Source organism: Henckelia pumila, unplaced genomic scaffold (assembly GCF_033568475.1).
Source record: "Henckelia pumila isolate YLH828 unplaced genomic scaffold, ASM3356847v2 CTG_525:::fragment_3, whole genome shotgun sequence".
NCBI classification, from domain to species: Eukaryota; Viridiplantae; Streptophyta; class Magnoliopsida; order Lamiales; family Gesneriaceae; genus Henckelia; species Henckelia pumila.
In genome coordinates this window covers 4,083,082-4,100,359 of record NW_027331857.1, presented here as the reverse complement: position 1 = coordinate 4,100,359, position 17,278 = coordinate 4,083,082, and the positions used below count along the sequence as shown (strand labels likewise).

The 17,278-nt window shown below is 34.6% G+C and overlaps 1 protein-coding gene and 1 pseudogene across 3 annotated transcripts; both read right to left on the bottom strand.

Annotated features, from left to right (window-relative positions):
* Window positions 1-2,567: 2,567 nt before the first annotated feature.
* Window positions 2,568-15,588, bottom strand: LOC140873000 (probable cinnamyl alcohol dehydrogenase 1). Of its 3 annotated transcripts, XM_073275960.1 has the most exons (7): window positions 15,291-15,581; window positions 14,894-15,007; window positions 14,558-14,788; window positions 14,182-14,467; window positions 13,905-14,052; window positions 13,578-13,785; window positions 13,039-13,401 (listed from the first exon to the last, which is right to left on the bottom strand). In XM_073275960.1, the coding sequence occupies exons 1-6, from the start codon at window positions 15,374-15,376 to the stop codon at window positions 13,589-13,591; spliced, it is 1,062 nt and encodes a 353-aa protein (XP_073132061.1). In that variant the 5' UTR covers window positions 15,377-15,581; the 3' UTR covers window positions 13,039-13,401; window positions 13,578-13,588. The 3 variants fall into 3 exon arrangements, with proteins under 3 accessions (XP_073132060.1, XP_073132061.1, XP_073132059.1); XM_073275959.1 differs by lacking the exon at window positions 13,039-13,401 and adding an exon at window positions 2,568-2,872 and having other exon boundaries at window positions 14,182-14,788; window positions 15,291-15,588; XM_073275958.1 differs by having other exon boundaries at window positions 14,182-14,788; window positions 15,291-15,587.
* On the bottom strand, window positions 6,766-13,500 carry LOC140873066 (uncharacterized; annotated as a pseudogene).
* Window positions 15,589-17,278: the final 1,690 nt, after the last annotated feature.

Below are 17,278 nucleotides of genomic sequence, written 5' to 3'. Positions count from 1 at the left end.
TCTTATTTCATCGAGTGTTATAGATATCGAAAAATCCTTATATATCACTAAAAAAATGATGAAACTAAGACTCAAATATCAATGCATTTGATGTCATGTCAAACCCAAAATGAGACAATCTAACTTTTAGAGGGGAAAATGTTTTTCCATAAAATTAAAACTATATTTTACAATTATTGTAAATATTGTCAGTACTAGCATAGTTTATGGAATAAAGTAAGCCCACCGTTACTTATCCCTAATAACACGGCATATACTTGCCAACAATTAATCCCCAACACCATCAAACACTTCAACCAAATATCCGAATTAAAGCTGATTAAATCGTTCCTAAAATTCAACTTTAATTTATTGTAAATTTATCAATTACTTCGTTAAATTGTGATTATTTAGGCTACAAATTATAATAAATATATCTATTGTGCAATAGTCTCACGGATCTATATTCATGAGACGAGTCGACTCATCCCATATTTACCATGAAAAATAATACTTGCTATAAAATGTAATAATTTTTCACCGAACCGTATAATAGGAGTTCCTATATATCATGAGTTATAATTTATAGGAATATCAACTAATATTGTATTTACTGCAACTTAATGATAAATATTACATAGAATATATTCATGATATATACACAATATCAACTGATATTGTTGACTAAGCATGCATTGTTAGTGGTAAAATTAATGCACCTTCGGTTAAGCCGACAAGCCAAATCTTTCTACACTATGTTTTTGGCCCCGTCACTCACGTGTAGGGCTCGTTCGGTACAATATATGAATTTTAATGATACCTCATATTGTATCGAAAATTTCGGTACCGAAAAAATAGATACCTATCGATATATATTTCGATACAACATAAATTAATATCGTTTTTACCGAAAATTTTCGGTATACCGAAATTCAATACGGTATCGATATAATACCGTCTAATCCAATATTATAAAAAATATATATATTAAAATATATTTTAAAATTCTTACATATAATTAAAATATATTTTATTATAATTTTTTTCGTTATTTCGATATATAACGCACTTACCGTACATAAGATACCGAAAATAAGTGCGGTATATAGTATATACCGCACTCTAGCTATTAACCACTAACAAATCTGAAGTATTATTTATTTATTTTTTGTTTTTACATTTGTATGGTACAAATCTGAAGTTCTGACTAACTTAAAATAATGTAATTGGACTGATTAGAGGTTATTTAGTTATTTATTTTTTTAACCAGATCAGAGGTTAATATATTAAATAAGATGTAGTTTTTTTTTTAAAAAAAATTGAGAATAACAACTTAAAAATATTTCTTCTTTATTATTATACTAGCACTCCTATGCATGTAATGTATACGTACTTTTTTAAATAAAAAAATTGTATACGTACATATTAATTTTTTTAAAAAAATAATAACAACTTAAAAATAAGATGTGCTAATTCCATTCATGATTCATAAGACAAAATGTTCACTTCTGCAAAGGAGTGCTCTCGTACCCATATGGTAGGCCTGTCGTCAGCCAATAAAATTAAAATTCTTACTTCTTAACAAAACGAGTATAGTAATGAGCAGGGTCGAATCCACAGGAAACGGAAATTTATCTCTTTCGAGGAATAACAATTAAAAAAGGGGGAATTTTTGGTTTTCAGTAGAAATAAAAAATAAAAATAAGCGAGAATTAAATAAATGAGCTGAACAATTAAATAGATATGAAATTCAATAATTAAACAAACTCTGATTCAAGAAATTTCCGTATTTCAATTATATCACTGGTCATCGGCTAACAAATAATTTATTCATGCAGTTTCTAGCAATTAACCTTAAACTCATAGGGATAGCCACTAAGATTTTTGTGTTCTCCTAATTTAATTGACCAAACCCAGCATCCAGTCAAAACTTATCAATAGCCAACTGGGCACGATAGCGTTCCATGTTGATTAATAATAGCTTTTCGATTTGTGAGAACAGTTAATCCTAAAATCTAACAATCGAGATAGCTGCAATTGTTAAACCTAGTTTCGTTAATTTATTTAGATCAAACATGCCATGATAGCACAACACACATAATCTATCGCTACTCAAGTACCAATCATTCATGACAATTACGGATCACTGAATTCTTGGATAGCAATAGAAAATCATAAATCAAATTAATTTGTCAGATTAATCGACTCACAACTTTCATGAAATAAATCATAAATTAACAAATACTAGAAACAAGCAAAAACTTCAATTCAAACTCAAAACCTCGCAGTGAATAAATTGAAATACAAGAAATATTCCTTGAATCAGAACTAAAAACTTAGCCAAGCATAGTTGGCTTCATAATTCCCAAAAAATATAAAAGATTCAACCTAAAAATTATTAAGAAGAAAAGAAGAAGAAAAATATTCACTGTCTTGGCCGTGCAAAGCGTTCAGATGCAAGCAGAATATCTGTAGAAATCTCTCCTCAATCCTTAAACTAACGTGTAAACTTTTTTAAGAGAGAGAAGATTTTTTCAAAAAAAAAAAAGTCTAGGAAAAGATAATATTATCTACAAGGTAAATTAGAGATTTTTTATGGAATAAAAAATCTCTACATAATCTCTTTATCCAAAAACTTCAAATCTTCAAAAAATCATCCATATATTAAATACCATAATTTAGAATTCCTAAAATATAGTATTTTTTTCTCAAATTCTGAAATCTTCTATTTACACCAGACAGTAACATCGTAGTAACTCAGCGCGCCCACGCCTTGCCTCAAGACCTCTTCTAGTTTGCTCAATTTCTCAAACTTTTCTCTTGTCAACTCCAAATGTAATAGAATTCAACTTTTTAGCCCAAATATTTGCCAAAATCATCAAACTTCCTTCAACTACAAAACACGACAAAAACGCACCAATTAACAAATGCAACAGATAAAAACTCGAAAAACATGATATTAAAAATATAAATATTATAAACCTATCAAAATCTCCCACACCTAAACTATGCTTGTCCTCAAGCATATACTAGTTCAATCCATCATCCCAACTTATCATCCTCCTTTCTCTTCCTCAACCAATCCCAAACAAAAATTCATGCATCTCATGCATGAAAACAAGCCAAAAGAAAAAATTTTCACACCAACATCATAGACAATCAACTCAATCAATTGTATCAAAATTAAAATGTATAGGTCCAACAACTCCTCACAGGATTCACTCATTGCACTCCACAAAAATGTTTTTGGTGTATATATATATCAAAGAAAACGCTCATGTCAAAACATAGAAGATTTTTAACCATAAGCTTGCAAATATATCACGTATTTCCCACCAAATGAATGAATTAAAATGCACGATCAAAGAGCATAAATATGGTTGTAACGGGGCTATGGGAAAGGTAGGATAAAAGGATAAAATGGCTAATAGAATTGAAATAATCATATAAAATCTTTCACAAACACCAATTCACCCAATTATTCATCTGCAGCTCATTAAAATCTTAACATCCAATAAGTTCATTTATCACTTTTCTTTTTTCTTTTTTTTCCCTTTTTTTTCTTTTTTTTTTCTCCCGTATTTTCTCTTCATTTTTTTTCATTTTTCGAGAATCTGAAATGTAGAAAAGAGAATTATAAAACTTGGATCATGAGTAACTAAGTCTCTACATTTTTTTCATAGCTTTTGCTTCAAATAGTGCCATATGTGAAAAGTTTACATGATTTTTCAATTCAAGGTTCAAAAATGGGATAATCAATGAAGAAAGGATTTTCATGGCTTGTAGTATAGGTATTTTTCAAAGAAAAGCATCAGGCTCAAAATTGGTTCACTAAGGGTATATGATAAGGGTATGCTCAAAGCAGGGGCATGTGAAAAAATGGTTTTAACCTAGGGCCCTTAATTCTTGAACAATGCATTCAATCCACCAAAAGGGGTTAATGAGAACATGTATAACAATGCAAGTTCTAGAAAAATCAACAATGCATGACAAACACACCATCAAGAAAATAGAGCATGATATAGTGACTGCTAATTGGCTCAAATCTCACCACAAAATATGGCTATGTGTTAGACTCATACATTTGTCCTTTCAACCAATCATCAAGAGCAACTACCCACAATGCAGCAAAGAGAATACAAAATTTTATTATTTTTTTTTCATTTTTTCAAAGGATCAGTGTCAGAAGTATCCAGGATTCAGAAAAGAGAAACAATAATCATGAACTAAATATCTCTTGGACAAAAACTCACAAAATAGAATAATACAAATCCCTAAAAACCTCCCACACCTAAATCAGGCATTGTCCTCAATGACATAAATAAATGCTCAAATAAAACAATAAAAACGTAAGAAAAAATAGAGAACTCCCCTGAAAATTTTGAGCATCGACGAAAGTGTAATCTACTGCTGAGGTGGGGAAAACGGCGGATCAAAACCCATGTGTCGATAAAATGACAGCTGATTTTTCTCCATTCTTATCAATTGCTGCCGGATATCAGAAATTTCCTCGATGAAACGCCTGGTACACGGTCGAGAACAGGATGATGGTGTAGAAATCGGTGATGGTGGACGAATGTCCAGTTGCTCGGGCAAGATATCAGGATCAAAATTGGTCTGGCTAGACTTCGCTGTAGCAGGACCTGGTGGACAAAACGAGAAAACTCCTTGCATTTGTTTTATGAGTCACATACTCTCTAAACAACGCAAATCAAAGGATACATAGGATAAGCCACATGCAAATTATTATTATTCAAATCAAGCAATTTGGCATTGACAGCTAGTGCAGTAATCAAGGAACCAAGAATCAAATGACGTTTATTTGCTACTACACTAGCAAATTGTGAAACCAACCAATAACCCAAATTAACTTTTTTCTGGCCTTCCATGCACCAAAAGAAGAAAAGTTCAGATTTTGTTAGCACACCTGCAGAATCTTTTCGACCCGAAAAATTAAAAGCCAAGAACCTATGAATGTATTTCCAAGCTGGATCATAAAGGTACGAGTCCTTGGACTTACTTGGGTCATAATCTTTTTGGTTCGATGTAGCTCGATAAACAAGAATGGGGGTAAATTTGTCATCATAGTCACAAGCACTAGTCAAATAATCATCAGTTTTAGCAAATTCTTCGGTGATAAAACCAAAGGTCAAATTAAATTCAGTGATTGATAATTTGAAAGTGCGCCCCATCAAACGAAAACAAACTACTCCTGGGCTCGAGAGTGTAAAATTTTCAGGTTTGACAAATTCAAAAGTAGTATAAAACTCTCGTAGCAGCTCGGTATATGCAGGACATGAAACAGAAAAACAAGACTCCCACCCAATGTTATGAATTAATTTCAACACTTTATCCTTAATATTCAAAGTCTCCAAGGTGGGGTGATCAATATACTTACAGGGAATTATCTGTTTTTGACAAATCAATTTGTACCTATCCTTTTCCTCCTTTTTATTAAAAACTAAATTACCATTCAAATCAGATTCAGAAGGCGGTAACACATTCATTCCCTTTCCCATTCTCGCCCTTTTATACGCAGGAGACGAATTAGATTCACCAACTCTCTTTTTCGTAGCACTAGACTCTCGACCCATGATATCAAAAATATATTTTCAACAAAGTAACCGGCAACAATGCAATCACAGTAACACACAAATAAATAATCAATTAATGAGCAAACAAAAAGGGAAGAGATATCACCGATTTGTTATTGGCGGAGACGCTGTCGGAGATGAAGATAAGTAGCGGCCGCTGGAGTTGGATATATGTGGACGACGTCGCTGTTGTGGTGATGTTTGAAGATGATATATGGTGAAGATCGACAATGTCACTGGCAGAGATGGAGATGAACGGGCGCGACTTCGGTGATGGACAACAGTGGCGTCTGGAATTAAGAAGACGGCAAGTGATGATGGAGAGAAACACGGTCTGTGATTGTTCGGCGCGAGAGACGAACAGAGAAAGATGCAGGATGCTCGTGTTGCAACGCTGCTATTCCGTGACGACGAAGGTGAGACGATGGTGATGTTTGGGCGTGGGCCTGAAGGATAAGAACCGCAGCAGCGTCCCTGTTGTGAAGGGGAAGATGTTGACCGGTGATGATGATGAGATAGCGCGGCTGTTGGTGCACGGACGGTGAAACAAAGGTGGCTGGACGGTGGTGCGGGCGGCGCTGAGAAGATGTCGGAGGGGTGGTGGTGATTTATGATGGTGAAGGTGGTCTGCAAAGTGAAGCGGGACAGTGATGATCAGATGGCAGCGTGGAGTTTGCAGGAACGATCGGCGGTGACTGGTTCAAAAACAGGCGGTGATGTTCGTCCCTGCTGTTCGGTGCGAGGGATGATGGTGAGAAAGAGCAGAACAGTAGGGAGTGATTTGTGATGGGTAAGATGATGATGATGCTAAAGGCAAGGGACGAACAGGGTTATGCAGCGGCGGTGTTCCTTTTGTACAGGAAAAAAATCGGCGATGAAGTTGTGAGGAAGATGACGGTGTAAGAGACACGATCAGAAAAGAAACGAAAAAGAAAGAGGCGGCCCTGTACAAAAAAAAATTATTTGGCTATAAACCGTATTTTAATTATTATTAACGTAATTATTAATAAAAAAAACTAAAACAAATTATTAAGTGCTATTTTAAAACAGAAAATAATTTTTAATAGGGCGTGGGCACGCCTTATAGAAATTTATTTTCTGAAAATTTTAACTTTTAAAGAAGAAAAATTGGTTTTTTTGTACAGAAAAAGATTTTTCATATGGTGTGGGCACGCTTTGTAAAAAATTATTTTCTGAATTTTTTATTTTTATTTTTATTTTTATTTCAAAAGTAAGCATAAAAAAAATCTAATTACGATAATAAATAAAAAAAACATTGGGTTGCCTCTCAAAAACGCAATTTTTTAGCGTCGTTATGCTCGACGTTACCAATCCCCTCAAGTTGTGGAATAATCAGGATTTGTTAAATCGATCTCCATGTACGACACACTCTCATCTTCAAGAAACACCTTCAGTCGATGTCCATTCACTTTGAATTTTTTTTTGTATCCAAACTCTTAATTTCTACTGCACCATAAGGGAACACGTGAGTAACAACAAATGGACCAATCCATTGAGAACGAAGCTTATCTGGCATTAATTTCAACCGAGAATTAAAAAGCAATACTTTTTGGCCAACAGTAAATTGCTTCCTCAAGATGGAGTTATCATGAAACAGCTTCGTTTTCTCTTTATAAATCCTTGAGTTCTCATAAGCCTCCAAACATAGTTCCTCTAACTCTTGTAGGTGCAGCTTCCTAGTCTCTCCTGCCTCATCCAAGTTCATGTTACAGCGTTTCACCGCCCAATATGCTTTATGCTCAATCTCAACTGGCAGATGACACGCCTTCCCAAACACTAATCTGTAAGGGGACATCCCAATAGGAGTTTTGTATGCGGTTCGGTAAGCCCAAAGTGCATCATCCAGACGAATACTCCAATCTTTTCTTCTTGGATTTACCGTTTTTGCAAGAATCGATTTGATCTCCCTATTTAAAACTTCTGCTTGACCATTCGTTTGCGGGTGGTAAGCGGTGGCTACCCTGTGATACACTCCATATTTTTTCAGTAAAGCCTCAACGTTTCTATTGCAAAAATGAGTCCCTTGGTCACTGATTAGCGCTCTAGGGATTCCAAACCTGCTGAAAATATTAGACTTGAGGAAACCTACAACAACCTGTGAATCGTTAGTCCTGGTGGGTTTTGCTTCTACCCACTTCGATACATAATCAACTGCCAAAAGTATATAAACATAACCACATGATGAAGGAAACGGACCCATGAAATCTATACCCCAGATATCAAAAATTTCACAAACAAGAATTGGAGTTTGGGGCATTTGATTTCTATGAGATAAAGAACCCGTTCTTTGGCACTTTTCACAGTTTTTACAAAACAGATAAGCATCTTTAAACAAAGTTTCCCGGTACAAACCACTATCCAAAATTTTTCTAGCAGTTTTTTTTGGTCCAAAATGACCACCACATGCATAGTTATGACAGAAAACCAAAACTGACTTGTACTCATTTTCAGGCACACATCTCCTAATGACTTGATCAGCACAAAATTTCCATAAATCAGGTTCCTCCCACACATAATACTTTTCCTCACATCGAATCTTATTCTTATGGGATTTACTAAGGGAAGAGGGAAAAATTCCACTAACCAAATAGTTTACTATATCCGCATACCAAGGAACCATACCTTTAACTTGGAATAATTGTTCATCAGGAAAGAATTCAGAAATAGGAATGGATTCCTCTTCTTTCACCAATCTGCTCAGGTGATCAGCTACTAGATTCTCAGTTCCCTTCCGATCCTTGATTTCAAAGTCAAACTCTTGGAGCAGAAGTATCCACCGTATCAACCTCGGTTTCGACTCCTTTTTCGCCAATAGATACTTCAGCGCTGCATGATCAGAATACACCAACACTTTAGAACCAAGTAAATATGATCTGAATTTATTTAAAGCAAAAACAATTGCTAAAAGCTCCTTTTCAGTAGTTATGTAGTTGCACTGTGCAGGGTCCAATGTCTTTGATGCATAATATATGACATGACTCTTCTTATCAATCCGTTGGCCTAAAACAGCTCCCACAGCATAGTTACTGGCATCACACATTATTTCAAAAGGCAAGGTCCAATCAGGAGGCTTGATTATTGGTGCAGTAGTCAGCATGTTCTTGAGTTAGTCAAAAGCCTCTTTGCATTTCTCTCCAAACTCGAAGGGCACATCCTTTTGCAATAACTTGGAAATTGGCAAAGTAATCTTTGAAAAATTCTTAATAAACCTGCGATAAAAACCTGCATGCCCAAGAAAAGCTCGAACTTCCTTAACGTTAGTGGGGAATGACAAGTGTGTGATCAAATCAATCTTTGATTTATCAACCTCTATACCTTTTGAAGAAATAACATGTCCCAACACAATACCTTCATTCACCATGAAATGACATTTTTCATAATTCAAAACCAAGTTGGTTTCCATACATCTTTTCAAAATATTGGATAAGTGATCCAGACAAACCTCAAATAAGTTTCCATAAACAGTGAAATCGTCCATGAATACTTCAATGCAATTTTCAATATATTCAGAAAATATACTTAGCATGCACCGTTGGAACGTACCTGGGGCATTACAAAGTCCGAATGGCATGCGTCTGTAGGCGAATGTTCCAAAAGGGCACGTGAAAGTTGTTTTCTCCTGATCTTCTTGAGCAATAACTATATGGTAGTAACCTGAAAATCCATCAAGAAAACAAAAATAAGTTTTTCCAGCTAGCCTTTCCAATGTCTGATCAATAAAAGGTAAGGGAAAGTGATCTTTTCTGGTGGCTAAGTTAAGCTTTCGAAAATCAATGACCATTCTCCAGCCGTTTTGTACTCTTGTCGGTACCAACTCATCATTTTGATTTCTTACCACAGTAATGCCTGTTTTCTTTGGTACAACATGGATCGGGCTCACCCATTGGCTATCCGAGATGGGATAGATTATGTCTTCATCTAAGAGCTTGATGATTTCTTTCATTACCACTTCCTTCATTACTGGATTCAGTTTTCTTTGGAACTCTCTTACCGGTTTGGCATCATCCTCCAAAAGAATTCTATGCATGCAAATCGACGAACTTATGCCTTTGATATCAGCTAAAGTCCACCCGATTGCAGTTTTGTGCTCCTTGAGTACTGTGACCAACCTCTCTTACTGATCTTCAGTCAATTTTTTTGAGATGATCACCGGTAGTGTCTCTTCATCACCCAGATATATATATTTCAAATGGTCTGGAAAACTCTTCAACTCTACTTTGGGTGCCTGTAAAACGGAAGGTAGCAATTTTTTATGAGAGAATGGAATTTCAACCTTTGAATTTGTTACCCTCGTTTGATCAATTACTGGTTCTGAAATCTCATAAGCCTCAGCTAAGTCTCCTTCCATCTCTAATTGTGCATACATTTGAAAATTTTCAGTCTCACATTCTTCCTCAAAAACCTCCTGCACAATTGAATCAACAACATCAATAAAACATATCAAATGATTTTCACTTGGGTACTTCATAGCATCAAAAATATTGAATTTTACAATCTCTCCGTCAAATTCGATGGAGAGGGTACCATCATCAACATCAATCTTTGTCCTAGTTGTCTTCATGAATGGCCTTCCCAATAGAATTGGAGGTGAATTCGACATGGAATCCTCTTCCATTCGTAAGATATAGAAATCTGCGGGAAATATTAATTCCTTAACCTGCACCAAGACATCTTCAACAACCCCTTCTGGGTAAGCATTAGAACGATCATCTAGTTGAATCACCACTCTAGTTTCTTTCAAAGGACCCAGATTTAGAGAACAATAAATCGAATATGGCATGACATTTATGGACGCACCTAAATCTAACATGGCACGCTTAATCTTCAAATTCCCAATAACACAAGGCATAGTAAACATACCTGGATCCTTGCACTTATTTGGTAATGACTTTTTTATCATAGCCGATACATTTTCTCCCACACTCACTTTCTCATCACCTCTCAGCCTCCTCTTGTTAGTGCACAAATCCTTCAAAAATTTAGCATACCTTGGAATTTGCTTAATTGCATCAATCAAGGGTATGTTAATTTCCACTTTTCTGAACATTTCCAACACTTCATTCTCATAGTCAGTCTTCTTAGATTTTTCCAACCTAGAGGGAAAGGGAGGAGCAACCACATTAGATATATCATATGAATGGGATGTGGGTTTTACCTTTGTTTTCTCCTCGAATGTGTTTTCAGTCTCCTTGTCCATTTCCTTTCCGTCATTAGTCTTCATAGGGGAGGTAGACTCAATTTCGATCTTTTTTCCACTTCTCAACACCATTGCACTTGCATTTTCTCTTAGATTTACTACCGTTTGTGATGGTAGTTTTCCAGAATTTTGAGCCTCCAAGTTGCTGACCGCAGTAGCTAATTGAGTTATCTGATTTCCTAGATTCTGCATGCTGGTCCTTGTTTCCTGTTGAAATTTCTGAGTGTTAGATGCAAGGGCCTTAACAATTTCATCTAGAGACATACCTGAGTCAGAGGATTGTGCAGGTGTTGGTTGTTTGTTGTAATTCTGTTGTGGAAATCCTTGTTGTCCTCCTTGGTTCTTGTAACTGAAATTCGGGTGATCTCTCCATCCCGGATTGTAGGTATTGCAATATGGGTCATATCGACACTGTGGTTGTCCAGGAAAACCGCCAATTGCATTGGCTTGCTGCGTCGGATCTTCTTGTAATGTTGGACACATATCAGTCGCATGTCCAACAACCGAACATATCCCACAAGATTTGATCTGTTGTGCTTGTCCTACAACCAATTTTTCCAAAAGAGATGTTAAAGAATCTAATTTTTGATCAATTGGACTAACACTTACCTCTTTAACCTGTCGTGGAGCGTTGTCTTCTCTTGTTCCGAACTGTTGAGCATTAGCTGCCATGTTGGCGATCAGATCACTTGCTTCTTGAGGTGTTTTGTTCACTAATGCTCCTCCACTTGCAGCATCCACCATGTTCCTATCAAAAACTGAGAGTCCCTCATAAAAATACTGAATTAAAAGTTGTTCAGAAATTTGATGTTGCGGGCAACTCGCACACAGTTTCTTGAATCTTTCCCAGTACTCATACAAAGTCTCTCCTTGTAATTGCCGGATCCCACAAATGTCATTCTTAATGTTTGCTGCTCTCGAAGCTGGGAAGAACTTTTCCGGAAATTGTTGCTTCATTCCATTCCAAGTTGTTATTGTTCCAGATGGCAAATAGTAGAGCCAATCCTTAGCCTTGTCTGCTAGAGAGAATGGAAAAGCTCGCAGTGAAATTTGTTCCTCTGTAATCCCTTGAGGTTTCATGGCAGTGCAAACAATATGGAACTCCTTTAAATGCTTATGCGGGTCTTCACCTGCAAGACCACGAAAAGTTGGCAATAAATGAATCAACCCAGATTTCAATTCAAAATTGGCTTCAGTAGTAGGAAATTGAATGCATAATGGTTGTTGAGTAACATTAGGATTAGCCAACTCCCTGAGGGTTCTCTGCGCTGGTTCTGCCATTGTTTCTTCTGTCTCACTTTCTTCAGTTTCAAACTCGGGGTCAGATTTCCTTTCAGATTCGCTCGAGTTCAATTTCGCGTTCAAACTAGGAGATGGAATCGATGCTTGGTTACGTCGTAGCCTCGCCTCTTTTCTCAACCTCTTAGCCGTCTTCTCGATCTCTGGAATATATTCTAATTCACCTGTACGAGAAGAAATAATTATAAACACCGTTCCCCGTCAACGGCGCCAAAATTTGGTAGGCCTGTCGTCAGCCAACAAAATTAAAATTCCTACTCCTTAACAAAACGAGTATAGTAATGAGCAGGGTCGAATCCACATGGAACGAAAATTTATCTCTTTCGAGGAATAACAATTAAAAAAGGGGAAATTTTTGGTTTTCAGTAGAAATAAAAAATAAAAATAAGCGAGAATTAAATAAATGAGCTGAACAATTAAATTGATATGAAATTCAATAATTAAACAAACTCTGATTCAAGGAATTTCCGTATTTCAATTATATCACTGGTCATCGGCTAACAAATAATTTATTCATGCAGTTTCTAGCAATTAACCTTAAAATCATAGGGATAGCCACTAAGATTTTTGTATTCTCCTAATTTAATTGACCAAACCCAGCATCCAGTCAAAACTTATCAATAACCAACTGGGCACGATAGCGTTCCATGTTGATTAAAAATAGCTTTTCGATTTGTGAGAACAGTTAATCCTAACAGTGAATAAATTGGAATACAAGAAATATTCCTTGAATCAGAACTAAAAACTTAGCCAAGCATAGTTGGCTTCATAATTCCCAAAAAATATAAAAGATTCAACCTAAAAATTATTAAGAAGAAAAGAAGAAGAAAAATATTCATTGTCTTGGCCGTGCAGAGCGTTTAGATGCAAGCAGAATATCTGTAGAAATCTCTCCTCAATCCCTAAACTAACATGTAAACTTTTTTAAGAGAGAGAAGATTTTTTCAAAAAAAAAAAAAAAAAAAAAGTCTAGGAAAAAATAATATTATCTACAAGATAAATTAGAAATTTTTTATGAAATAAAAAATCTCTACATAATCTCTTTATCCAAAAACTTCAAATCTTCAAAAAGCCATCCATATATTAAATACAATAATTTAAAATTCCTAAAATATGGTATTTTCTTCTCAAATTCTGAAATCTTCTATTTACACCGGACAGTAACATCGTAGTAACTCAGCGCGCCCACGCCTTGCCTCAAGACTCTTCTAGTTTGCTCAATTTCTCAAACTTTTCTCTTGGCAACTCCAAATGTAATAGAATTCAACTTTTTAGCCGAAATATTTGCCAAAATCATCAAACTTCCTTCAACTACAAAACACGACAAAAACGCACCAATTAACAAATGCAACAGATAAAAACCCGAAAAACATGATATTAAAAATATAAATATTATAAACCTATCACCATAACATTTATTTTATTTTTGATCGTATCGAACACATGTTTATTCCTCTATGTGAAACACCAAGCACCTACAGACAAACCTTCCTCCATTTTACTTGAGCGAATTAGCAACGTCGATCACAAAACGATACGTCACGTCTTTCTTAATCAGCCTCTCCAAGGCATCGTTCACGTATTGAATCGGTATCAATTCATTGTCGGGGTAAATTTTGTTTGTAGCACAGAAATTCAACATTTCTTGTGTTTCCTTGGTTCCACCTGTCAAACTTCCGGTAACGCTCCTCGCAGCTACAAGATATAATTTGTTTTAAATCAATAAAAAAACTCGTATATATAGCAACGGCGAAGTGTGCGCTCATATTAATGGTCTCCTGAATAGTCATATATATTTATGCATCAATTTGTACCTGGAGCGAGGTGCATAGGACTAAATTTCACTTCACTTGATCCCACCAACACAAGTACACCAGTCGTCTTCAACAATTGCAGATATGAATCGAAGGAGATATCCCCAGATGCTGTGTTTATTATGAAGTCCAATGACTTGGTCAAAGCCTGCACCAATCTCCATCATCAGAATTTCAAAACACGACTTCCATTTCTACAAACATATCCTTTTCAATTTTTTTTGGTTTATAATTAGTCTAATAGATCTCTTCAAAGGGGTAATGTAGTGAGACTTACCGCCATTGCCTCTTGATCAGAAGAAATAACAAAATGATCGGCTCCAAGAACATTCAAAGACTCTTCTTTCTTGGAAATACTCGTGCTGAATACCGTTACTTTTAATCCAAATGCTTTGCCAAACTTCACGGCCAGGTGGCCAAGTCCACCGAGCCCTATAATCCCCAAAGATTTGCCTGCTTGATTCATGTTATGCCTCATCATGGGGCTGCAAACCGTTATTCCAGCACAGAGCAGTGGTGCTGCTAATTCTAGCGGGTAATTTTCAGGTATATTGTAGCAATACCTAGAAAAAGAATAAAAACGAACCAAGTTAAGATTTAGTTTCCCTGTTAGAATGTCTACATTCTTTAAGGAAAGACAAGTTAACCACCACCTTTCGTGAACCACAATATAGCTAGAATATCCCCCTTTGGTTATGGTACCATCCGAATCCACCCCATCAAAAGTGAACACTGGCCCCTTTGAGCAATAGTTTTCTAGGTGATCATCACTATACTCGCACTCTCTGCAAGAATCAACATATGTTCCAACCCCAACACGATCGCCTACTTTAAAGCGTTGAACATTGGTACCAACCACACGTACGATACCGGAGATTTCGTGCCTATCAAATTAAACAGAATTCTTGCAAATGGCTCAGAATTGTTTATTCAGAAGTTAGAAGTAGAGTATTGGCTAATTTGATAGACTATAAAATGAATATACATACCCAGGAACTAAAGGATACTTTGAAGTTCCAAGTTTGTTTCTGGTCCAGGCAACATCAGCATAACATATTCCACAGTACATAATGCTTATCGAAACATCATCACTTCCAACAGACCTGATCGATTAAAATGTCAAACCATCAAATTGGAGCTTGACTTCGGCCGCATATGGTTGCATATAAAATCAAGAAATATGAAAAGAAAACGATGGCAAAATTTTAGAACTAGTGGAGTGGCTAATTCTTTTCTGGTCACCACAAAATCTGAAAAGAAAAAGCGATGGAACAAATCGATGGCTAAGAACAACAGTCGCCACCCAAATTGCAATAAAACAGCAAATTAAATACAGAACATGTTAATTTAGCAGCCATGCCCAAATCAAGATCGGAAAGGAGTTACCTGCGGTTGAATTCGTAAGTAGATAGGAATCCGGAGGGATCTCTGGCGGCCCATCCAAGGCATTCACCATTTGCAGTGGCGGACATGTGTTGATTCCGCCGATCACTTTATGAATTCGAGTTTACGCTTACACCTGTATTTATATACACCTCATGAGTACAAAGTGGACAAAAAATTCCAAACTGGCTGCTATAATAATTCACATCCGTTGAAAATACTGAAAATCAATACTAAAAATCAAACTAATATGTCTGAATCGAAATTTTTCATTAAAAAAGAGTTGACGTTTTTGGTTATAAATTTTTTTTGAAATTTAAAAAAGAAATGCAGTAATTTAGGGATCATCATCACCACTACTGCTACCTGCTCAATAGCTTGTTAGTGCGTCAGCAGTGACGCAAAAATCAGATTTAGGGACATAAACAAAGTCAGCCACAATTAGTGACTTCTAGAGGATATTGTTAAACATCGTATTGAGAAAGATGTTATTAGAATGATAGTTAATTTCTTATGCAAAAAGTTTATATGATAATAATGTAATGATAACTCCATCAATAAAAAATATTATTTTCATTTTAAAAATATTTTTTTATTATAAATATAAGTCATTTTGACTCGTTTATTAGATATAAATCAATAATAACGTCTCACAATAAATTTATTTAACAAATTATATTATATTATATAAATATATAATATATAAATTATGATATAAAAAAATTTAGATTCTCGTATAAATTCTGTACGGTTTGGTTTGTTTACTATTAATTTATGTATAACTTATCTTATCTAATCTTACGTTTTTTTTGTCATATTAATTATCCATCAACTAATTATTTATCTTACATCAATCAAATCATTAATTATTTATTTAAATCAATCAAATCACTAAATTTAAATTATTATATTACCTTTTATAAATAATATTATTCATATTTTTTAATTATTAAAAGGAAAAAATTGTAATTTTATCATTTCATTTAAAATTTAATTAATCAAATCAAGCAAACTATAATATATCAATCAGATCAAATAATATTTTATCTATTATTTCTTATTTATTTTAAATTACATTATATTAATTATATTTATATTATTTATCTTATCACCTAAACCAAACGGTAATCATATCACAATTTTCCAAAAGTGCTTCAATTAATTAACAATCAGATCTTACCTTACAAAATTATATTTCAACTCTTTACCTTTATTTTTGCAAATCAATTATCACTAGATTTTTTTCTAAAATCAAATCTATTTTAATTTTTTTTTTGAATTGGAGGAAAATATATATTATTTAAGTCGAGTCTCGAACAAAAGACCTAATCTCAAATTTAAAATCATGATATCAAATGAGTTAAATGTTTCGACAAACATACCCAAATTTGATCAAGAAAAGATGTAGTAGTAGAAGGTGAGTCATTTTTAGTTCATTCTAATATAGTTTTGGAGGAGGTCTTTCGTGAATCGATCTCGTATAGTTTTATGTGTGAGATAAGTCAAATTTGACTTTTATTTACAATGAAAAACTATTATAAAATAAAAATAATACTTCTACGTGAGTAAAATAAAATAAAAAATCCATATAAAAAAATTGCTCTTGATATCGTTTTAAATAGGGGTGGCAAAAATTTTCGAAATCCCGACCTTCTTCCGAATCTCATCTCATTCTCGTCCCGAAAAAGTCTCAACCTGAAGTTCGGGATTTTTCCCATCCAGATTAATATCGGGAGCGGGATCAGGAAAAAAACCTTATCCCGACGGGGTTCCCGACCCGTTCCGAAATAATATAATAATATATTTTATTAATAACTTTATTAATATAATAAGCTAAAAATTATTAGATTTCAACTCATTTAACACTTAATTGTGGACTTAATTCGTATAATTTTTATGGTTGGAACGATCAAATTGTAAAATCACGAAATATAATTTTATTTTTGTGTATTTTTTTAAAAAATTAAATTAATAATTTAATTAATTAATAT

Excerpts from the sequence above, each read along its gene's own strand:
- LOC140873000 (XM_073275959.1), bottom strand. The coding sequence starts at position 15,376 with ATGTCCGCCACTGCAAATGGTGAATGCCTTGGATGGGCCGCCAGAGAT. Across the intron at positions 15,008-15,290 it reads ACTTACGAATTCAACCGCAG|GTCTGTTGGAAGTGATGATG; the intron begins GTAACTCCTTTC and ends TTAATCGATCAG. Across the intron at positions 14,053-14,181 it reads CTGATCAAGAGGCAATGGCG|GCTTTGACCAAGTCATTGGA; the intron begins GTAAGTCTCACT and ends AGATTGGTGCAG.